At 44.5% G+C, this 25,165-nt stretch overlaps 1 protein-coding gene across 1 annotated transcript in view; it reads right to left on the minus strand.

Moving 5' to 3' along the window:
- Window positions 1-25,165, minus strand: part of NDUFA10 (NADH:ubiquinone oxidoreductase subunit A10) — a 468,753-nt gene that overhangs the window by 415,757 nt on the left and 27,831 nt on the right. The window contains exons 2-4 of the mRNA XM_069616024.1: window positions 19,744-19,912; window positions 18,671-18,886; window positions 17,053-17,139 (exon numbers count right to left, since the gene is read on the minus strand). Coding sequence (XP_069472125.1) covers window positions 17,053-17,139; window positions 18,671-18,886; window positions 19,744-19,912 — 472 coding nt within the window. The remainder of the gene's footprint in view (window positions 1-17,052; window positions 17,140-18,670; window positions 18,887-19,743; window positions 19,913-25,165) is intronic.

Here is a 25,165-nt window from a genome sequence, read left to right on the forward strand (position 1 = left end):
ACACCCAATTAAAGCTGCCTACATCTTCAATTTATAAGCCTGACAAAATGGAAAATAGAAAGGCTACAATGAACGGCATTAAAACAAGGTAAAGCCATAAATGCGGATTGAATCTTAATCCGGATCAAATAAAGATATTAAAAAAACACGTAAAAGTAAGTATGCACAGTTTAGAAAAACACTTGCACACCTCGAAGAGGCCTTGTGATTCTGGCGGAAAGAAAGGATGAAAAGAGGTGGCATACAGTGCAGGCCAGAAAGGGTGGGGGGACAAGCCAGTTTGAGACCACTCCTGCTTAAAAGAGGAAACCGGAAAAGGCAGAAGGTGGTTTACAAGGAGATCTTACATAAGCCAGTTAATTAGCAAACAGATAAGCTTTTAGGGGATTCCTGTAGTGCAGGTGGGCCTACAGCTTCATCAGCCCTTCAGAAAAGGGGGTTCCAACATGGATGTCCTAAACAGGAAAAGCTCCATCCTCCACATACCCTGAATTCCATCCGCCACCACGTCCAGGGCATTACGGAAGTGTGGATATGACTAGTAGGTGGGCGTCAGCAGATCGTGGCAATCTGGTGGGTTTATACAGACACAGCTGGTGCTGAAGAAACACCAGGCAAGTTAATCTAATGGCGTTCTGTACAATACACATGGCTCTAAACATGCATTTTTCCTTCACTTTGAGCCAATGACTACTTACAGTGGTGGGCGATATATGGCCCCCCCATCTTTTATGCCTCATTACTAAAAGGGCTGCAGCATTTTGGATTAGCTGAAGCCTACTCTTGTTCTGTTTAGGCCACAATATACTCCACAGCACTAGTCAAGCCCAGGTGATAATGGCATCGAGCACCACAATGCACTGGAGAAAATTATGGCATATCTACTCTTTTGCAGATGCAGAACTAAAACATTGTTTCTGGCACCCATGGGGTCACTGGTTGCAATCATAACTCCGAAAACCAAGTGAAGCTGGGCACCACTCATTTCCCAGTAAACTAGATTAATTTAACTAGCGGATTTTCCTCCTCTCCATCATCTGATTCTAGACATGACATTATCTGAGCTGATGGCACAAGGCAATAATCACAGGGCTCCCCCTGCAAGAACCACATGCTCTCGCTTTGCCCATAAATGGGCTGAAAAGTACTTCAAATTCTTAGTATACACAGAAACAACTTATTCGGTCAGAACTCTATTGCAGTTGAAAAAACATATGAAACCACATATGTATCGCAGTTCATGTTTATATAGCAGTGAGGCAGTGTCAGATTGATGAACTTACTAAAGAATGGAAAGAGAAAAGGGTCCCCACTTTAGTATATGTATTTAAATACTCTATACAGAGTAAACAGATTAAATCTATTGTGCAGAAGAACTGCTTAACACTTGCATGTGACTCACGGGTCGAGCACCTCTTCCATGTACCACTGTTGCCTACAAGAGAAGCCCAAATCTCAAATTGTCAAGTTAAAACCGGTATGATAAAAATAGCACCTCAGACTAAAAGGACAGGCACGTTCCCAGGCTTGTATTGCATGAAATGCAGGTTCGTAACATAATACGGTATGCAGGGATTATTTCGAATACAAAACTAATGAAATATCAATTAATACAAAAATAATGCATTTGGGGAAAAACATAAAATGGGGTTGGGGAACATTAGCAAAAAAGGGGAGGGATTTGGGGGTAACCCCCCCAAAAATAACGAAAAATACATTTGTTATTAGTTGTTTTTGATTAGTTGAAATTTCATTAGTCAGAACCACCAGGATATTGCGGCATGAAAATGGCAAATTCTGCAGCACAAAACTATTTATTGTGCCATTTTTGCGGCACATTTTGTATTGATTGGAGGAAGTAAGATTGCAGGAAAGAGGCAGTGTCCAAGGCTAAAAGAAAGCCAGGGTGTAATGATGTGTATGTACCTTTTGTATCAATTTAAAAGGAAGAGTCCCAGATATCGCTGGCTTGAAAAGTGTTTGTTTTGGGTATGTTTTTGGGTTAATGTGCATGCCCATTTAATATTATTCACAGTATTGATCATTATCAGTTGTAATGCTGAAAATATTCCCCTTCCATGGTCTCCAAACCCCAACCACCCACACACGTCTGACGAATTCCCCATCACAACTTGCATTCCCTAACCTCACACTCCGTCATACACATACTCATGTGCACTGTCACACTTCCAAGACACAATTTGCACTCCCGAGTCCCCTCCAAATCATACTCTCAGCTCACACCTTACGCTCCCCAATTCCTCCCGGAGTAAGCAGTGCTTCATTCTTTTATGCTACTTCTGCATCTTGCATCATTTCTCCCATTCTATCGCACTCTTCCCTCATATATTCTGCCAATCTGCAGCACACTGCCTCTTTCTGGCCAAACGGTCCCTCTATGCTTTTTGTCCCACTGCTGCCCCCGAGACCATGCGCACCTCTACTTTCTGTACCTCTGCTCCCTCATTGATTTCTGGCCCACTGCTCCCGCTCTGATGTCTAGCCCACTGCCGCATTGCTTCCCCTTGCTCTCTTGACCACCGCTTTCCCCTCTGACCCACTGCTCTACCTCTGATTTCTTGTCCCATCACTCCCCCCCCCCCCCCCCCCCCCGTGTCTCTCTTAGTGTGACCATTTTAAAAATGCATAAAAATGTAGATCTGTGCCCAGATCCTCAAAATATGGGGCTTCTGGAAAAAAATAATAATGAACACAGGATATGCTATTTTTAGAGAACCGATTTTTATCACCTTATTCCCATAGGTGACCTGCGCAATTCCACAGGGCTGATCTATGGCACAAATGATATGTTGGCTGCTGGCCAGCCGCCTTGAATATGTTTGTGTCGAAAGCGCTCTCCTGACAAGGTCACATTTCTCCTTGACGGGCCTTTAAGGGGCCTGCCCTTGAAAATGTGACGCAAACAATGCATTTTTATCCTATTTGAGGAACAGAAATGCAAATGAGGAACCAGATCTTCTGGATAAGATTTTTAAATGGCCTTGATCATAATCGGATTTATAATTTTATCAAATTTTACTGGATCTGTATGGCCATTCTAAAAGCTCTATCCAGTGAGGTGTAAAAGGCTAAGGGAATGACGGTGTCCAGTCATTTGGTCGACTGAAAACTGGTTGAATGACATTTGGTCGACACAATTTGGTCGAAAACCAAATGGTTGAATTTTATTTTAAATTATATATTTATTTTTTGGGTTTTCGTTTTTTTTAAAAAAAAGGGTTTTTAGAAAAATAAAAAGGGTTGGGGACCCCCCCCCCAAAAAAAAAAAAAAAAAAAGTGAAAATAAACAAAAAAAAATTCGACCATTTGGTTTTCGACCAAATTGGTTCGACCATTTGTCCAGTCGACCAATTTTTTTCCACCAAATTACTGGTAACCGGGAATGACCCCTTGTTTTAACCTAGTGTGCTATGCTTTTATATAGGATTGTTCTTTTATATATGGTTTTAAGTATTTGTAATGTTGGTATTACTGTGATTATGGATTTAGCATAAGTGTTTTCACTAAGTAATGAAGCATAATGCTTCTTTTGAAAAAGAACAGTATTTTTTGACAATTGTTGTACATGTAATTGTTTTAAAACTCCGATTGTCTTATGTTGTATATGCAAAGCCTTGTGGCTTAAAGCATATTAAAATAAATCTAAATATATAGATTAAACAATCACTCCACAGAGTATTGAGATTTGTGGGACTCCACAGGTGACGTGGTGGAGGTCTGACATGAAGTGGTCTATCTGGACAGCTTGGTGTCTTAACCAAGAGGTAAAATGCAAACAGTTGATAACTGTACCAGAGAGGCCCATTCGGTTTGAAAGTAGGCTGGTCAGTGTGAGGTGATTTAACTACACTGAATGCAGCAGAGAAATTAAGGAGGACCAGAAGTCTTCATTCTCTCAGTATAACACAGCTACCGTGTTGGTTGTCTGGGCTGGTTTGAAACCGGCCTGTTGGCTGTCCAGAATCTTGGGGGACTCAGAGTATACCTTCAGAGGATGTCTAACAATGTTGCAGGAAAAGAAAATTGGGAGAAAGTAAAAGCGATAGTTATGGGATCTCTTTGCACCATCGGCTTAAAAGTAAAAAAAATAAAGAAATAAAAAAAGAAGATTTTAGGATACAGTTGTACAGTTGCCATTTGAAGGGATTGAGGCGCCAAACCACTCTGGAAAGAAACATTTACAATGGATCAAGGATCCACAGCCAGTCCGGGGATGGGGGCATATTACATTTACCAAGGATGGATGGTCAGGTTTTTAAGGAATCTCTCTTTGGAATGTTATCTGGATATCGGTTTCTACATATCCTTAGAAGTCACTGGAGTGAAGTTACTAAAGTTTCATTATGGTATGTTCCGTTACAATGCTTTTGTACTGCGCCGCATCACCACCATAATAGTTTCGAAGCATCAATCCTTGTCCATAGAGTGTTGTACTGTGCCCCCGCGTGGGGAAACCAGACCTTGACATGAATTATTTGTTCTACAGGACTTGCTGAAAACTTCCCAAAACTTCTCAGGGATAAAGCAGATTATCTTGTATTGCTGGATTTCTATCCAGTTTATCCTTCAATAACACTCAAATGCCCCTACTTTAGTTTGGTCTTCGAGTACTGTATTGTCTGCATACATCAATAAGTGAACAGCAAAAGGCAGAGGAGGAAAACTCCAGAGTGATTTACAGCCTTCTGAAAGATCCACCAGATATACATTTAAAAGACATGGACCTGCCCACTTGAGTTTACAATCGGGAAACTCTCCTGCCATGGCACTGGCAGGCTCATAACCAATCTGGTCCCATGTGTCAGTAGGTGAAGACAACCCGGACTCAACAAGCTCTTAGGCATAACCAGTTGGGTCACTTTATACCACAATATAGCCAGATCGATTTGAACACATGTACCACCGAAATCTATAAACCCAGGACACAATGGCCGACCAGAGTTACGTTTGTCTTTGCACTTCCACAGTCAACACAAAGATTTTGAGTCGGGACTCCTGTGAGGAAACTGGCTTAATGGATAGGCTAATTAGTTTCCAACCAAGAAGATCTAAGAAATAAGACTATGTGCCCCCAGAAATTCATCCGAAATGAAGATACTGCCATATTATCATGAATGGGTTGAAATAAGGGGTAAAAGCAACAGCTCAGTGAAGGAGACAGACAAAAATGGAATTGCAAAGACAGTCATGCTCGTTTCACAGCTTTAAAAGGAACAAACAGAATGCTACAACCTGCTTCAAATGTATAGCTGATCAGCCGAGTTAGAAATCGGGAAACGGAATGTATTTAATCAAATGGAATATGAATGGCAGGAATCGATCTAAATATCCACGAGATAATAGCTCAAAATTTCGCATTAGTGCTTTAAACCAATCAGCTGCTGTGTTATGACCAATACAAGGACAGAAAAAAACTCTTGCAATTATGGTGTACTTTTTTGGTCATCCTCCGTTTGGTAGGGTACTAGATTGTCTCTGCCTTTTTGGTACACTTTCGAAATGTTTTACTGGCTTTTCAATAGGAATTATCCAACCAAGCTACTCCTTTGCTAGTCAGGGACATCTTAAGTCTTGCTTTGGTTAATCGCCCCCGTTTGTACGACAATAAGCACTTGTCTAATCTAGATTGTTTTTCCAGGTTATTTCTTGAACTGCTGGCAGGCCGGAGTAGAACCCAACTGCATGTTAGAAGGAGTATATCTGACCAAATCCTTCTTTTCCAAAGAATAGAATATTTCTCGATGAATGACATACACTAACAATTACATAATTTCACAGAGGATTGCTTGCCAACGTAGGGCCCAAATCAAAGTTGTAACTTTGATGAAAATTATCACAATGTAAAATAAAATAAGGGCGTTTTAGTTGGTTCATCAACGCAAAACTGAAAGTTTAAACAAGACAAAGTAGTGCACTAAAGGTATGCATACACTGTGCAGCTGTGAAGAGTTTCAAACACAAGAGAAAAGAGCTGCTGGTATACCAAAAAGATAAGTCACTTGCATCAATGTCCGGTTCTGACAATTATGTTGAAAAGGCCAAGAACAGCTGGGATGGGCCTTTTGGAAAACACAATAGCAGAGAGCTGTCACTAGCACAATGTACACCATTTGTTGTAAGGCAATGCACACTGCAATTATACAACCTGGAAGAGAAGAAAACGAAAAAAAAAATGAAGGATTGTCATGACAAACCATGCCCCCACCAGCTGCAGGGCATTGTGTTTCATAACTAACAAACCAGTTTGCTACTAAAGACCACATATTGTCACATCTCTAATGCAATTAAAAAGATAATTCTGACAAATTTGAATATTTTGGAACACACAGCCCGTTCCGAGACCAATAATAGCTTTTAAAAGAAGCAAAAATCTTAAAGATCTGACACAGAACAACATTAGTTTGAGACCTATAAAACAAAGGACATCACCTGAAAAATTGGGCTTGTCAGAGATCATTGGCCATCATCCCTGTGGAAACAGCATGTGTTGCCGTTACACCACTAAAAGCACCGAAATTGACATTGGACTGGCATCACCATGGAAGCAAATCCCATTTACAAATTGCAACTCAACTATGGTAATATACATCATTTGGTGTCCATGTAGAAAAATGTACATTGGTAAAACAAAGGAAATTAAATTGAGGATAGCAGAACATAGGCGCTGGCTGGAAAAAAAATAATAATCAGATAGCTAATGCACCAATGGTGGACCACTGGATTGAAGCAATACATTTATCAGAGGACATGAAATGGTAAATCCTGTAGAAATTAAGACCAAGCATGGACAGCAATCAAGATAAAAGTTTGCTTCTGAAGAAAGAACAGCACTCATTTTTTCTAAAGAAAAGTGCTCACAAAGGTCTCAATGATAAGATAGACTGGATGGTATGACCTTTGTAAATTTCGTGCTGACATAGAATGGTCATCCGACAGAGCGCCAACAGAAGTCAAAATGATGCTTACTGAACTAAACCAAAATCTTATTTCCAATGATTCTTTGGTGTGCACATTGAATCATCCTCGGTTTCTGCTTTCATTTCCAAGTTGCAGTAAAATACTGCTGGCATAACTATACACATGCAATGTCTTATATTTTATTTTGTAGACGTGCTGTGGTTATCACGATTACAAGCACAGGGGAGAGCGGATGGCGCAGTACATGCAAAGTAAAAGAGGACTGAAGTGATAGGAGGCGAACACAGTATGCGTGTCATCTTGCTTGCAATTAGAAAAGGGACTCACAACCCAGCGAATGTTTGAAACAGCAAATGCGAGACCACAGGAGTACCTTGCACAGTTGACGATATGAGACGCAGTGCACAGCAAGTGGCATGAAGCGACCAACCGGTAAGGAAATCGATGATGTAGAACGTCGATTTATGCCCATTATCTTGTTGAGCTCATGTAGCTTTTCGTTGCCGTCTTTGTCACTTAGGTGCCGAGACAGACTTGTGGGAGTAGTGCAATCTAGCACTTCTAATATGTTTCGACAGCATATGCCCGCCAATATGTGGGGGTGGATGCTGATGTGAGCCCATTAAGTCAGAGCTTTCTTCCTTTCTCAAATGTTTTGAAGCACCCTGTTGACTTGACGCAGGTAATCTGAGATTAATTGTACAATTGGGAGTTCAATTGAAAAAGCAGTTATACATTTTTGATCTCAACAGTTAACGAGCAATAGGAAATATATTCTCACGGGTGGTCTGTATGCTTAAATTGCACATTGCAGATAACTACTTCCTTGAAAAGGACAGGACCACCGAGGCAATGAGAAACAGCCGTTGTGTACCTTTGCTTGAGCCGGTTTGATGCGCTCCTTCGAAACAGGAGAGCACAGGACCATCTAAACATTTTTTGGTAAGCTCACGCCCACAGTATAAAAGAAATCAATAGTTACAAATCCATGCACATAACTGTAGGTCGAGGAGTGTCGACTAAGATAGACTGTTGTCTGTTTCCAACCGTCTAGAACTTGACGGCAGTTTTTTTAAGAAGACCCGGCAATCCCTACTAGGGCGTCAGCTGCCCCTCCGACCTTAACAGTTTTGTTGCAGTCTTCAACCGATCTCTAGGGAGAAACACGTGCCCCGTTTGGTAAGCCCCGAATTTTTGAAAAGACTTCAGCTTAAAGTAGACCCGTGGATCTAGTCCTGCAACATTTAGGGTATAACTGTAGGAGCTTGTGTCTAGGTTCCACCAAGTGAGCAACCCTGTCTAGTTCCTAATTTAGCCTTAGAGCCCTGTGATTCTTTTAGATTGAAGTGGTGTAACTAACAAACTCGCTTTCCAGAGAGTTGGTTGGTGCAGTGAGACAAACTCGCTGATATATGGTAATCTTACACCAATATTTACTGTTTTAGGGGAAGGTTCGATATTCTGGTCAAGAGAAGATGATACTGTTGGACTAAAAGTCAAGAAAACAAGAGTATCTTCTTTAGTAAAAAAAAGTTAACTGATATTTGTTTGCTGTAGATTCTTAGAACAGTGCAGCTTGTTCAGACAGGTAGCCCCTGATGAATTCCTGATACTACTTAGAATAGTGGACAAAGGAACAAAACATGTCGGGATGTGTGATGTTTCATAAACTGGTATGACTGGAATAGTAGGAGCATGAATGCTGTGCTTGATGTGAGTTTTACATCATTGATTTTGTTTGCACAGCACTGGACAGTTTACTTATATTAGTGGATTTCCATCAGTAAACTGTCTGCCCTGCACTGTTCTAGCAACTGAACTGTATAAAGAAATCTTTTTAATGCAATGTGGTAATAATAAAATATGTATTTTCGATGTTACAGAATTCAGACTGATTCATCTGCCTTGACTGACTTGAGAGAAAAAATCTCCCCCCAAAACAGGTTTTTGGCCAAATTAATTTTGTTGTTTGTTAGTAAAGGTTCATTAACCTGTTAAATGGATTGCTTATAGGTCTTTCTTCCCTCGTGACTCCTGCAGTTGTTGATTAGCTTGCTAAAGACCAACTAGAGAATCCTAACCGCTACTACCAAACCATGATTCACTCTACCTCTGGAATCCTACACCAACCTTAACAGTACCCCAAAACCATTCACAAGTTCCATGAAAGAACAAAAATCCAACTTACACAAGGAAGGAAAAGGATCTCCAAAATAGAACTGAAATAAGCAGAGGCTTTGTCCAAGAAAGAGCTCAACATACATGGCAAATCCAGCCCTGAAAAAGGAGGAATTAAGACAAAAGACAAGATCGCCAAAAGGAGAAGGAGAAATCTACTAGCATGGCCATTTAAGAATATATGGCACTCTTGCATTTTACAGCATAAAAGTGCAAATGAGAACGTAACAAAAATAAAAGAAAGGTTTAAAAACGATAGAAAAATATCCGCCGTCACCAGCCCGTCCTGAGCATATGCAAGTAATGTGACGAATCGTGGGATTCAGTCACTTCTCCCAAGGGGGAGCCTTTCCTTGTGAGATTAGGGAGGTGATCCCACTAGGAAATACCCGCCCTAGGGGTTGCATAAGCTCACCAGGAGAGGCTCCCACTTGGGGACAAGGACTCGTTCGGCAGAGGAACTTCCAAAATCCCTCACTCTTGGACCAACAGTACCATCAGGGCTTCAAAAAGATCGAGCAGACCAAACCACTGTTTGCTATTGTGCCATGAGATCCAACCTTAAGAAATAGCTGGTAAAACTACTGTGAAGAAGAGCGAGCGAGAAATACCAATCATTCATTGGTTAAAATCCAACAATACTGTGATGAGAAGGAATGAGCGAGTAATGGAGAGCGCTCAACTGGAAGAGAAAAAGGACTATAATTGTCCGCTGGGGAGGACGCAGCAATGTATAATAAAAATTGAAAGACCACCGTCAGAGTTTTAAATCAGCACGGTCATGGAAGCTGACCGAGACCGGGAGATGCTCCTCAAGGAGGACACAACCAGCTGCTGAGCATTAAAAGCACCAAGGGACCTGAGGGCAGTGGAGAGCTGGGGAAGACAACCCAAGAGAGAGAGACAGTTGTGAGTGGTGGCGTGACCCGCGAGAGGTGGACTGTGCAGTCTGGCAATGACGCAGAGACCACTGGCCCCACGAAGCTGCAGACAAGAAGCAGAGAGTCGGTAGGAAAGCAGAAGCCGTCCTGGCCATACAGGAGCTTCCTATCCTGCATGCAGGACCAGCGACGCCGATCTGTAGGAAAAAATGAAACGGGGATGGTGGGAGACCCGAGACGGAACACTGTTATAATGAGTACCAATATCCTACTCGTCCTAGTGATAGAAGACAGAACAGAGAGTGAAACCCCATCACGGAACTCCTACTCGTCCCAGTAATGAGACAGAGCACAGAAAGTGAGACTGTTACGGGACTGCTCCTACTCGTCCCAGAGATCCGAGAGAGAACCAATAGATTGAGAATCATTATGGAACTCCTCACACTCAACTCAGTAATACCTAAAGAGGCCAAGAGAATAAACTATTGGGCCTACTATTCTTGCCCCAAAGAGAAAGCCAGTAAACCAGAAAAGGAGAAAATTGGATATTTTACGCTTGAGGAGCTAAAGAACCATAGCAATAGGGAGAAGAGGAACAACGTCAAGAGAGAGATTCCATTTCCCCAAACATATCAGAGAAAGACACTTGAGAAAAGTATAATAAGGGAAACTCAAAGGCCAAGAACGTTGAGGAGGAGAAGTTTGAGAAAGGGAAACCAAAGACTTAAAAATCCCCTAAAGGAACAAGCTAATACAGAAGATTGTGGCTATGTAAGAATTGTATATTAAGGCAGGGGAAGCCTATCCAGGAGAAGGGAGTCATTCTCCTGGGTTTTAGTTATTTTGTCTTAGTGGTACGGTTAGTGCAGCTTAGTTTTGGACGGAGGACAGTCTGTTTGCTTTGGACTTCACAAAAGACGAGCACCCTAGTCAGTGTTCAGTTAGGCAAGGAAATCCACAGATAAGGAATAGTGAGGCCTTTTTACTATATTTTCAAAAAAAACATCTGCAAGAATGGCAATAACTGGTCTGTCCCCTCCTTCTGACCTAGCACAGTAACCATAAAGATACAAAAGCAAAGAAAGCAACAAAGTATCCCCACTGCACTTCACATTAGGTGATCCGTGCAATGAAAAACAAACAGGGAATTCGGATTGGAGGACAGAGTCCCTCTGGACTGATGGATATAGCGACTGATCAGTGTCATCAAAACCGATGATCTTAGCAAGGTAAGTACAGTAAAACGTTTTTATTTACCCCCAAAAGTCAGATCAGGAAATAAAAAAATAAAAAAGTTGGCCAGGGGGTTGTTTTGTCTATGGAGAAAAATCAGCAAAAAGAAAATATTTCCAAAAAACTAAAGGAAGTGCCAAGGTGGCGAGTCCCAGCCTGTTCCTCTACACTACCAATATAACTTGTATAAGCATGCATAGTTTTAAAACAAATCACAATGAGGATTTATTCATATTCGGTGAATACAGATTCGCTGGATATTCCCTCGCCATACAGGAGGGACCGCAAAAACAGCTTGACGAATCCTATGCGCAGTGAACACATGACTTGTGTTCGCCCGTGTGCACAAGAACGAAGAGGAACCAGGAGAAGAGTAGACGATATAAGGAGTGGATGAGGGGTGCATGGAGGGTGGGGGGTGAAGTGGGAGAGTCTGATTAGGAGGCATGTGGCAGGTTGGGTGGGCTCCCATGGTCTAAAACAGCAGCAGGGCAAGGGTGCGAATGGGGGATTGTGGAGTGGTTAGGGAAAGGCGGATGTGGTATGTGGAGCAGGAAGGAAGGGGTTTATGAGGGGTTGAAACCCCCACCCCAATAAAGAGCAGCTGGGAGGCAGATTAAGGGTAGTGGGAGCTCTATTCCATTAGCTAGATTTTAGGGAGGGGGGCATAGTCATGGATCATACAATACATCAAAAAGCATGTGCCACCCTAGAGATAGATCAATAGATGACATTTGGTGGTTGTTGTGATGTGCCTTGTGTGTATATGTGGTGTCTTTGGTAGAAAGGGAGATGTGTTTGTAAGTGTATGCAGAAGCTAGTGATGTAAAGTGGAATGTCATGGTGTGGATGAGAGAGCGTGTTCGTGGTGAGGGTTCCAAACCCAGGCAGTTGGAGAGCCCCTGCCTGGGCGATGGGTGCCAGTGTCTGTTCTATATGTCCAATGTGACAGTTCCTGATAAGTTAAGCTAACGTAACTAAAGAAGATGCCCCTAAAGCTTAAAGGAACTTACTTGAAGACGAAGGAGGTCACTTTGTTTCACACACTGCCCCCAAACATGTACGTCCCATCACCCAGGGCAATAAGGGGAAGGACCTTGGCCCCGTAGTAGTGAAGATGTGAGGGGGCCAGTCTTCAGATGTGCACCAGAAGGGGAACCCCCAGAGGGGAAGGGACTCTGCCCCCGTCCAGAGGAAGCAGAGAAGGCAAGATATGGTCCCAATTTAAAGAGGTTGTGCCCTGCAAGGATGTACCTCAGTAGTTAAAAGGGGAACTGTAAGCAGGGGTTTGGACTGGTGCATGATGATTACAGTGCAAACAGTTGGTAGAATAGCACCAAAAATCAGAGAGCCAGGTTTTGGTGGCATGCACAGTCTCTGCACAAATAAAAGGAAAGTGTGACTGCATGACGAATTGGACAGTTACATAGTGAATGGATGGCGTCTGGTGCTGAGCCGATCTGATGGTGTTAAGTGCTGAATTCTGTCTCGGCCAGCCACGGGGGATGAGAAAGTTGTGAGGAAGGCTCAACCCTGTATGGCCTGACGTAGCCCAGTGTCACAGAGAAGACAGTACCCCAGGCAGAGTTGACAGTTGGAGCGGCAGAGCTCTGTACGGCCCGCGTCCAGTGCTGCAATGTTGACATCAGTGCGAGCGTCTCGGGAGTTGGCGATAAGGTGGAATGCTGGCCATGGTTGAGTTTGTCAGCCAGTGCCATCAGATTTGCCGAAATTGCGTAGTGTAATGAGGAGGAAGAAGAAGAAACTTCGAGGCAGGCACCCTGTGCCAACGTGAGCAGGAAGCAGGACTTCAACAAGTTTATGAGGGATAGCGTGGATATCGGCTAGTTTATGGAGCACAGCCTGATGTCGGAGGAGTTCCGCGTACTATGGGAGTCGCCAAAACGTGTTTGAAAATGTCTGCATAGAGATGTATGGTCAGAGAGGACCAGTCGCTGATCGACTCTATGGACAACCGTTTTAGGGACTGCAAGTGTGCTCGAGGAGCATGGGGAGTTTTTTCCCCCCAATGTGATTATGCTTTGACATTAAGCGGTGTCACGAGTATGAGGTTAGGGTCCAATTGGTCCCTTGTTTTCAGCTTTTATACAATTCCTTGGCAAGCCTTATCTAACCAATAGTTAATGATATTAATTTGTGCAAGCTTGGTCGCTGGGCAACACTCTTGGTTTTCTTTTGGTCTGAAGCTGATCAGACTATAAACTTAAAGCAACAATTTGTCTTTTTAGAAAAAAGACAGAAACCAAATGTCTTGCGCCCTCAGCAAACTTTTTAGTTGAAAAAAATATAAAATGAAAAGGTATGATCCAATTTTGATGGTGTATAAATCTGTATTATCAAAATGATGAATCAATGTCCTCAAATCAATGCCCTCTACACGTGTTTCACTGTCTTAGGTTTCCAGACAGATCTTCAGGAGGGAATAACAAATCAATTTTTCTGACTCGTGTATCATATTCTTCAATCCTTTAACACATTTGATATCTTTACAAAAGAAATATTTGTTTCCAGTTTTTTTCTATCTGACCCAAACTTCTATGTGTGTCTTGAATTCGCTTAAAGGAACGTTTTCCCCTTTAGTTGTCCCAATTTTAAGTAAGGCTTCTATCCTTGTTGCTTTCGCCAATTTCTGTGGTCGTTCCTCTTGTGCGCGAGATCGTACGGCCTGATAACCGTTCAGCGGTGTCACGAGGTAGGCACAGTTGGGTAAAGGATTAAATCACTGATGCGAATTATTGGTTTTTGTTAACGAGGTGGGTCTGCAATTTAGTGCTCCGTTTCGCATGTTGAGTGCAAAGAGGTAATACTAGGAGCGTTATGGTAGGTATGGCACTAGAGAGGGCAGTATTGATGTTAGTGCTAGTGTTAACCTTTTCGGCAGTTGTAAGACGTTGGGAATAGTGAGTTCCACACATGTTTGTCAAATAAGGGGGGGCTCACGCCTTCCGCCAGTGGAAATCGTGGGATTGGCAGTTCGCACAGGGGGGGGTAGACAGGGAGGTCGTGAATTCTGCCAACGTTAAGGTGAGGTTGTGCCTCCCACCAGAGATAAGAGGTGGAGATTGGTAGTTCCCATAGAGGCAGACGGGGAGGTCATGCTTTCCGCCAGAGGGAGCGGGGGTGGCGGTCATGCCTCCCGACAGTGTTAAGGTCAAGGGCTGGGACTGTAAGTCCCACCAAGGTTATTAAGAAGGGTGGGGGGTGTCATGCCATCCACAGTTGTTCTTACAGAGTTGCCCCTCTCTTTAACAGGGTGCTTCATGGTGATATGTGTTGTGATGTGCTTGCTGTGTGTGTGCGTGTTCTTAGGTAGAAAGGGAGATGTGTTGTGTGCCTTGTTTGTATGTGGTGTCTGTTAGAAAAGGAGCCGTGTTGTGATGTGCTTGTAAGTGTATGTAGAAGCTAGTGATGTAATGTGGAATGTCATGTGTGGATATGAGAGCGTTTGTGGTGAGGGTTCCAAGCCCAGGCAATTGGAGAGCCCCTGCCTGGGTGATGGGTGCCAGAGTCTGTTCTGTGTCCTATGTAATAGCTCCTGATAAGTTAAGCTAATGTAACTTAAGAAGATGCCAATAAAGCTTAAAGGAACTTACTTGAAGACTAAGGAGGGCACTTTGTTTCAGTGGGTAAGGCCAAACCTCGTGCATGGGTAGTGCCGTTTAGGTCTAGTTCCATACTGTGGAGAGAGCAGAGCACTGACATCCATTTTCTTTTATAGACATCATAGTTTGTAGCTTGGTGGGGGAGGTTTACCACCCAGATTCAGGATTTCTTATTGCCGAGAACTACATGTCAGCCGAAACAAACATCAAAGTACTGTACCGTCAGCAAAGAATTACTCAAACAGAAAATAAGCTCTCTAGTAGAAGTACATTTACAGTATAGTACATAAACATAGTCAGTGTACTGCACACACACACACTAAAAGCAGTTATTAGCTGAAGCTTTGGAATTAGATTTGCATATCTGAATCAAACACAAAGGAACAACTGCAAGAGGGGCGTGTGAGTGTTATGCAGAGCGTGATAATGTCAAATTAGAGTCATCGCTCTTTGGGCTGCGAGGGGCTGTGGGGACAAGGAATGCCCACCTGCTATACAATCTTCTAACTGGACATGTAAATGAGGGATTCCATCAGAACTCCTCATCCTACCCAATCCCTCTGCCATCTGTATTCAGGAGTAGATACTGCCTAACACCGTCCTCTGCAATTACCATCAGCCAGTGAGGAGAGGCAATAATTTTACCAAGGCCAGGACAGCCATCCCCCCCACAACCCCCCACCCCACCCCCACCCCTCCCCTTGCGAGTTGAGACACATAAATCAACCTTTATGCAAACCTGGTGCTGCCGTGGGAATCAATGTACTAGTTTCCAGGCACAGCGATTTTTCCACTGAACTCCTAAGGAATATAAGAAAACTCATGCTAGCCCCGATGAGATACATTTTGGCCTGGAGCCAGCAGGGAAAGATGGCTCAGCCAAGCATAGCTATAAGGCCACAAGCGACATCTATACAAACAAGAGCCAGTGATCAACTGGGACAGATGTCACAACTGCTATCTCTTAGTGAAGGAGAGAATACCTGAGACGGAACAAGAACACTGGGCAAATAACCAATCTCGTACTAGGATGAATGGAAGATTAGGAAGTAATCAAAATCTTGATTACATGATCCGTTGAATCACATCTAGGGAATAAAAAGGGCCCAGGACTGTGCATTCAGGATCAGAGAGCAAGGATAGAAGGGCCATGAGCTAGAAGGCGGCACAAAGCAGCATGAGCTGAGGAGTGGGAAACATTCCTTTAGTGAAACTCTGACCACACCTGATCACAGCTGTCAGCAGCTACAGGATGGGTTGCCCAGATCTTGGAAACGCATCAAGAAAATCGACTCCAACTGGCAGACAAGATCAAACATTCTAAAGTGTGAAAGAATTTGGCTACTGCGCCTATAAAGGCCTATATAAATAAATAAATCAATCAATTTGACAAGCACAAGCCTAGGAAGCCAACAATGCCAGAGGTTGAGAATATATGTTCTTAGTTTGATACCATTGACTGGCCAGAGGGTGACACACAAATGGAGGGTGAGACCATCACAGATAAACCTATAACCCTAAGCAAGTGGAAGAAAGGAAATACTTGCAGGCAAGAGATTGCAAACAGTGGTTGGGTGTTAGATCCACAAGACGGTGAAACAAAGAAGAGGCTTGGAGCTATATACCAGAGATCAAGTCGACACCTTCTTACACCTTTTACAGAAGAAAACTAAGGAAGTTATATTGAATCATCTAACGGGAGGCACATTTATTCTCCGATGGCACCGCACTGCCTGGGCCTGCTCTCCTTCAGCGGTCATCATGAGCTGTAAAAATGAATCTGCTTTGGAAAACCACTCTTAGGCTATGCTCGGCTATGCTCTATGTATGATTATCAACATTGCATCAACTATTTTACCTCTGGCATGCCCAATTTATCTGGTGTCTCATACGCCTTTCATGTCACATTGAACCAACATTCGTAGTAGATTGTTCCATTCTTGGCTTCCCCTCTTCACCATCATGCAACAATATTTAGAGTGCAAAAGGCTTCTCTTCAGAACACCCTCGTCTAGGGCCCATTGATCTGATGTTCCGACGGCCATCCTCATCTGCTCAGTCACACCAATTTCATGTTTTATCTGAGATGCGAGGGAGAAAACCTACTCTGGTTCAGGATATTAAAAGATCAGCATCATCTACGCCCACTACTACCCAGGTACTAGCTATTGATGGGAAGGGAGGACTTCGGGACTCACACTCCTTCCGGATGTACCCATTCTTAAACATGGCTTCAAGGAAGACAAAGTCGCTGAAGGGGGAACGGTCCATCACCACGCCTTGTCCTGCAGGGTAAAGAAACAATGTGTTATCAAAAGGGATAAACCTAAACTAGAAATCAAAAAGACAAAAGCCTTTCACAGCACAACTTGAAGAGCATATGCAAGCAAAGAGCGGATCACCAATGAAAACCCTAAAAAATCTGGGCTTTGGTGCAAACTAGATGCACTCAGACTCCCAACACAGACAACATATTACTTCATGCGAAAGAGCGTTGTGCTGAATAGCAGTCAGCATTGACCGCAGGTAATAGGATTCGCGGTGGAGAGAATCTCCATTATGTCGAGTTTGGCAGATTAGCATTTTCTGTACAGAATGACAACATGGTGCGTGGCTAAGATGCAAGGAGGGACTGTGGAAACTGGCATCATGCTTTTGCAGAGTTCTGTTTGGGTTGGCAGAAAGCAGCAGGGAATGTGGGCTCATGTCAACAACACTTTGAAGCATCTCCAGTGTGATGAATATTATCATAGAAGGTTTATCTGCATCCAACAAACATGCACCACACTCGTAGCCATTTACGTGTCTTTCAGCCAACCTCCATCCAATCCCAGTATAAGAAATGAACACAGGTAGCTAGGGAGAATATTATGTTATTATACATTGGAAGTCTTTTATAATGCATAACACCCAAGCAGGATCGCTGCGACTGGGGCAGGTGATGATGCCGAGCACCGAGTGCTGCAACTGGCCAACAGCCCCAAAACAGTGTGAAACGGAGCCAGTGGCATAGTAAAGTCTTTATTTCAGAAGTAAATTCCACAAATGTTCACAAAAAGCATTATACAGTCAAAAGATAATTAGTTCATTCATAGGTCCCTATACATTAGTAAGACCTTTATTAATAAAACCCATAAAGGGGCCCATTGTAAGTTCACAATTCAGTGAAGCAGAGTGCCAGTGGCAAAGTAAAGTTTGTGTCTCTGGAAATGTGGCTAAGCAGTTAATCAACCAAAGATTCTGGAGATGCCAGTGCACTGGAGTCTCATCCCCAAAGGAAACCTCACCCACTCATTTATGAGGCTTGGATTAATGCTGGATGCCTGGTTTCTACACACCAGTGTTCAAAGTTGGGTGTGTGTGTAGGGGGGGGGCATGCAGCAGCGAAAGGTACAGGACTACCACTGTTAAACATCAACTACTAACTGCAAGGGAGGGAGCAACTGCAACCTGGGCAGCAAGGCAAAACCAGTGATCTCAGACATGTGGGTGGCAGAATGAAATGGCATGGGTGTAAAATCCTGTTGTTGGAGTACAAAGATCAAGACATTACCTTAACCTGAACTAAGTGGTCTCAGGATACATTTCCGGAATAGAGTATGTTGGCACCCATCTCCTTATGAAAGAAACTAGCATCTTCCCTTTGAAAAACTGAAACACTGTCTAAAGCATGCACCAGGGCACACTTATAAAGTCTTGAGGCACCAAGCTATGACATGCTGGGATTACACCCTTGCCATTCCTCACAGGCAACTGCCCCACCCGCAAAACCTAAATGAATTAGATATAAAGCTATAGCGCAACATCTGAACGTACCTGTACGGAGCAAATGTTCCAGGGCATCAGAGTACTGTAACATACGGACAACATACATCCAGAACTGTAAGCGGTATGAGTTCCCATCTGGGCACTTGGGGTCCTCATAGAATTGCTCCAGGGTGCAGCATCCATTGAACTTTGGGTCAAGATTCTTGCCATCTCCAGTGATTTTGTCCAGGTAGTGAACATCTGCATTTGGCAAGTAATGCAGACCTAAAACAAAGAAAAGGAAATTCAAGACAGTAAGGTGGGTGAGAGGAAAGCCTAAATCATCCCATAAACTCCCCACACTCGGAAGCCTCCATGTTTCACAGCACTGTAAGAAGAAAGCATCCTAATCACTCCCCTACACAGAAAGAATAGCATCTTCCCCAAGTCATCAGCGTCAGACCCTCTACTGCCAAAGGACTGATTTCATGAAAGCACTCTTCAATTGTAGATTACCACCTTAAGTGCCCTTCTCAGGAAATATTACATCAGAACCTAGTTGGGCAGAATCTTAGGCAATCAAGAAATGGGATTGATCATGCAGGCCTCATAATTTGCATGATCCACTGACCAATGATAATGGACTCTTGATTGGGATGTGTGTGTATGTGGAGAATGGAGGGAACAAGTGAAAATGTCCGTCTAGTAACACGCAATTTGATTTTTACCCCCGAATTGTTCGAAGCACATGGCAGAACATACTAAAAGTCTGATCCAGAATTTTACCCAAAACCAAACCGTCCAGCTGTCAATCACCCCGTTTATCAAACAAAAGAAAGTGGTAAAGAAGCATTAAGGGAAAAACTGCAGAAAGCAACCTGTTCCTGGTCCATATCTCAGAACATCTTTTCAACATGCATATGAACATTAAACGAACAGGTAGGTCGAGCAGCCCTACACCTACCCATCAACAGTTGCCTAGAAAGAGGGCACTAGATGATTTAAGCTTGGCAGTGGGTGCCCTTCCAACTACAGGTGCAGGTCCATCTTAATGGTCAGTGTTAGGTTAAAGGACAGGGCAACACGTAGGTAATAGAACTTAGTGCCTGCACAAAGAAGAAAAAAAAGAAGAGCATGCAAACCTAGGCTTCCAGCAAGCTTTTGTCCCAGCTGTTGCTTGCCAGAATATAAATTGCCATCCACAGTAATTATTTTGCTGAGCTTGTTGAACTTATTAGAACATCTCTCGCCCAGTATGTAAGCCCAAAAGCCATATTGAAGGTTGCGCTGGCAGCTGGTATGAAGCTGGGCCTGCAGAAACGAAAACAGAGCAGAGTAACCTTAAGTCAATGCTATATTTACTTGGTGGGTGGAAATCTTAGCAAAAAAACTTGTAATTCACAATTAGCAGACATCCCAATTTAACTTCAAGTGACTCTAAAAAACCTCCAATATGAACATTTACATGACATCGAGAATGTTATAACAAAGTAAGAACAAAGGGTCACGTTCAGTGAGAGTGGTATATTAACATGTTGAAGCATAGGAGATGGACACAGTGCCAAACATTGTCAACTCTAAAATCTTTTACAATGGACCTGGGAAGGATTTCAAAGTCAATGCCCTAAATCCAGGAGTAATGCCAGATTTAGGATAGTCGTAGATGTTTGTTCACCAAAGCAATATTTAATTCCTTCCGTGATAGTAAGTGGCCAGTTCTTACGGCTCCTCTTCAGAGTGTGGGAGTATGATAAACAATGCAACAAGATGTAAAATAAATTATGGACGTTCCAAATAAAATGGTATTTGTTAAAAAGGAAAGAAATAAATATACTGGATTAGCAGTGTTGCCCAAATAATCCTCAGTGTCCTGGCCATGCTAAATCCAAAGGACATCAAAGGAGACAGAACAGACTGTTTCCCAGTAAAAAAACAATAGAACATTCAAATGGAAGTACATGGGGCAGATTAATGTGCAGGCAATACCCACCTGCCCTTCTCAGATTAATGTACAAGTACCACTTTCCATCCCTACCCCCTCACCAGTATTATCCAGGTGAGAACCGATACCAGTTGAGACAGCCCCACCACCACAGGAGTCTAGAGGTGAAAGACGAAACCAACCAGGACCATGAAGTTGTCACTATGAAGAGGACTATACACACACACGAAGTACACGTAGCAGACACAAGTATATATAGACATGAAGAGCACAGACACAAAGAATATTTGCATGAAGAACACACAAACGTACACATGCAGCCCCTAAAACCATTAATATGCAAGATGAGATTCCAAGATGGCCGCTGTGATTCCACCACCATAAGGAGCCCGCTCCTCCAGTCGGTCCCACAACAAGGAGCAATAAGTAGTGTCTAAGACCCCCAAACCAGGGCGCTGAAGAAGTGGTAAACCCACCCAAAGGGTGCACTACCCACGCCATTCAAATCCGGAGGTGGAGAAAGGCATGCAAAACAAGCGTTCCGAGGCACCAGAGTGAGGGACAGAACCCAGCTGCAGGCAACGCGGTCCACAAGGGGCGAGCCAGCCCATTGCAACAGCGTTTAGGGACGACGTGGGAGGTTCCCCCTCAGAGGTGACCTCCCCATGCGAGCGGGGGATTCCTTGCTGGAAAGACCCCTTGCGGCTGCCCCACCTCAGGAAGAGCACCAATATGGGACAATCCGGCCGTGGCAGACCCAGCACAGGAGAAGCGGGGCGCGGGACCCGCCATCCCAGCCACCCCAACACAGTTCAGGACTCTCAGGTAGGAGTGGGAGTGTACCGCACTAGGAGGCTCAAACCCCCCCAGTCCCAGCACCGATCAGCCGGCGAAGGGGGGGGTAGGGGACAAGATTAGCAGCGGGACACACAAGGGGTAAGGACTTGCCTCTGCACGCTCTCCCTCTCTGCCAGACTTGCCAGCCCAGCAGCCCCCTGGCTAAGGGGATACCTGCAGCACAATACTTAACCAGCTCTCGGACGCGGAAGGCCCCGAAGGATGGCCCCATCAACAGCCCGGGGGGGAGAACCGCCTGGCCATATTTTGAGGAGGAAGCGGGGCACCTGACAACAGGGCCAGGCCACGGAAAGAGGGCAGCCCTGGGCATATAGAAAGGCCCCCACCGACTGACACCCGTGGAGCTCTGGGGACTAGTAAGACTCAAGAGGGCGACCTACGAGATGAGATCCATCCATCTCAGGGGGGGGGGCTGGAGAACTCGTCCATAGGGGGACCGCACAGGGAGGTGGGAGAGATCTTCCTGCAGCCCTGCTTTCCGGGTGTTTAACAAGACTGCTACCATGGCGGAACGTTATGGGGTTGAATACTCCAGCCAAGAGACGGAAATTAGAGAACCTCTTAGCGGAGGCCAAACCTGTAATAGTGACACTGCAAGAGACCCACATCCGCCAGAAAGACAAGGGTAAATTGAGACTAAGGGGCCATTCTCATATCCTCCAAGCGAAAGACAAGGGAAAGACGGGAGGGGTCTTGATAGCGATAGACAAATACCTGATCTAAAAATAGAAGGGACGAAGGTAGACAAAGAAGGGAGATCCCCGTTTGTCCAACTTCAATGGGGAGGAAAACTACTCACGATATCATCGGTGTATGCCCGCAACTCGGGCCAGGATAGGTTTCTGCAGGGGGTGGGGGGATGAACTATGGAGGACTTAGAACCATTTAGAATGAGGCAGCTCATTGTAACTGGGGACTTTAATATGGCCTGGCACCCCAGTGAAGATAGAAGTGCAGGCAAGACCACCCCCCACGTCAAAGGGCTAGTCCCAGAACCTGCGGACCAGTATAGATGGGTTAACCCTGGTTGATACCTGGCACGAACTACATGGGGGAGCCAAGGGGTACACATTTTTCTCCCATGTCCATAGAACATTCTCAAGAATCGATTACATCTGGGTATCCATTACTCTGCTAGGACAAGTCAGGAGCTTGTTACGGGGGCCGATAGCCCTCTCGGACCAAGCTCCCTTGCTGATGGAACTACAATCGGAAAGGGGCGGCTCCGGGCTACAGCAGTTCCCGACATTTACTGAGAGACTGGGTGATCAGCGAAGACATCCGGTCTTGCATTAGCACATTTTTTAAAAAAAGAAACACGTTCCGGCCCCACAGGAACAGGTTGTCTGGGACACCTTTAAGGCGACCATGCGGGGTGAGCTCATAGCAAAGTCAGCCCCATGAACCAAACAGGAGAAGGAACTACAAACCAACCTAGAAAGACACCTGACAGAGGTGATGACAAGAATGGAAACGGACCAGGGGGTGACCATTAGGAAGGAATACAGACAGCTTAAAGGCCAACTTAGTACTCTGCAGACCAAGAAAGCAGAAAAATCATTGCTGTATCTGAGACAGCGTTATTATGTCCAGGCGAATAAAGCCGATAGCCTCATGGCTAGGCAGGAAAGAAAAAGATAGGTGGTGGGAACAATTTATCCTATCCGGCTGCAGGGGGGGGGAGTAACAAAACCACAGTGTCAGAGGAAATCCTCCAGGCCTTCACATAATTTTACTCGATTCTGTAGTCCTCAGAGTCCCCGACGGGGACCAACAGAAGTCCTTCCTAAGATGTTGCCCACTTCAAAGAATAGAACAAAGCCAGAGAGACGCCCTGGAGAGTGCGATCACAGAAGACGAAGTTCGGAATGCGATAAGACCTTTGCCCCTGGAACAAAGGTCCAGGCCCCGATGGCTTCCCAGCATTGTTTTATAAAACGTTCCAAGACGCCCTAGTCCCCATTTTGACATCCCTTTACAACTTGTTCTCCACTTCAAGGCAAATCACACGCACCATGGAAGAGGCGAAAGCGGTCCGCTTTCCCAAACCTAATGAGGGCAAATCCCAATGTAGCTCATACCGCCCCATCGCGTTGATAAATTTAGACGTCAAGATCTTTCCTAAAGTTTTGACCACTAGAATGGATACAATTATCCCTGAGATGATTCCTCCAGACCAATCGGGGCTTTATCGGGGGGGAGACAAACATTCAACATTGTACGGCGGCTATGCCACCTGATCGAAAAAACGAAATCAAGGAGGCTACACCGCGGGGCTATTGGCCCTGGAAGCAGAGAAGGCCTTTGATAGTGTAGAATTGTCATTTTTATTCCGCACCATGGAGGGAATAGGGTTTAGTCCTGGCTTTCTCCGCCTGATCTGGGCCAACTATAGATCGCCTCACATCAGGCTGGCCATTAATGGTACATCTCCCAAGCGATTCCAGTAAAGAGGGGCACCAAACAGGGATGCAATATGTCCCCAATATTATATGCAATATATCTAGAACCCCTCCTAGCCAGGATCAGACACGAAGTACGCCAAACAAAAAAAACAAAAACAAAAAAACAAAAAAAAAAAAAAAAAAAAAAAGGGATAGTGTTCGGGGCAGAGGAGCACAAAGCGATGGCCTTCGCCGAAGATCTAGTAGTGGCGCTGACAGCTAGGGGCTCCGCTCTCCAAGTAGCAGGGCTGAATACCCAAAAATCCAAACTAATCATTTTACAGGGAGACAGCTCACCCCCACACCCCGACCAATCACTTATAGGGCAATTTGCGAAAGCAAAAGGAAACCTCCGGTACCTGGGGGTCGCGATCACAAATACCATAGGCAACATGTATCAAGCTAACTAACCCCCCCACCCTCCATTTACTGGAAACGATAAAGGCTTGGCTGGGCTGAATTAACGTTATAAAAAATGATGGTATTGCCCAGAGTGCTCTATTTCAGGATCTCCCCCTAGCAGTTCCCCCAAAATTCTTCAAAACCCTGAATAAAATGGTTAGCAACTTCTTTTGGCAAGGGAAAAGGCCTCGGGTGGCATAGAAAATCATGACGGCGCCGATGGGGGCAGGGGGAATGGATGCACCGAACTTCCTGATGTATTACCGGGCATCTCAAGTGAGAGTAACCCGCAAATGGTTTAACGGGAAACCCCAACAAGATTTGCCGGAGGATGGATGGTGCTTTGGTGGGCAGACCCCTAGAGTAAGTCCTGTGGAGCCCCAGGGAGGACAGACCCCCTAACATGTATAGAAGCCAGATAGCCCTGGTTGGCGACATTTGGGACACTATGGTTAAAACAGCAGGCATCACATCCTACCTGTCCCCATTTACACCCTTACTAAGAAACCAGAAATTCACTCCAGGGCTGGAGAAGGGGGGCATTCGTCAGATGGGAGGGGGCGGGCTGTCTAAAGGCAAGGGATATGATGGAGATCAGGAGGAAAATCTTTTCACCAATGCAAACAGACCATGGGACTCAAAGAGGAGGATAGGTTTCGATACGCCCAGCTGAGACACTGGTTAGAGTCCCCAGGTATGAAACTCTCCATAATCAGGGACTTCACCCCTCAGGAAAAATACAAACTCAGGGGACCGCCAAATGATAGACAAACTGTTCTCCCGGCAAGCGGGCCAGACCCAGTGGACCTATACGGGGCAATGGGCAGACGCGCTTCTCCTCCCAATCTCGGAGGGACAGTGGTGGGGAGTGTGGCAAAGGATTCCCAAGCTAATGAGGGGGATGCAGATTAGGGAAAT

This window comes from Ambystoma mexicanum, chromosome 9 (genome assembly GCF_040938575.1).
Source record: "Ambystoma mexicanum isolate Mex_15411 chromosome 9, UKY_AmexF1_1, whole genome shotgun sequence".
NCBI classification, from domain to species: domain Eukaryota; kingdom Metazoa; phylum Chordata; class Amphibia; order Caudata; family Ambystomatidae; genus Ambystoma; species Ambystoma mexicanum.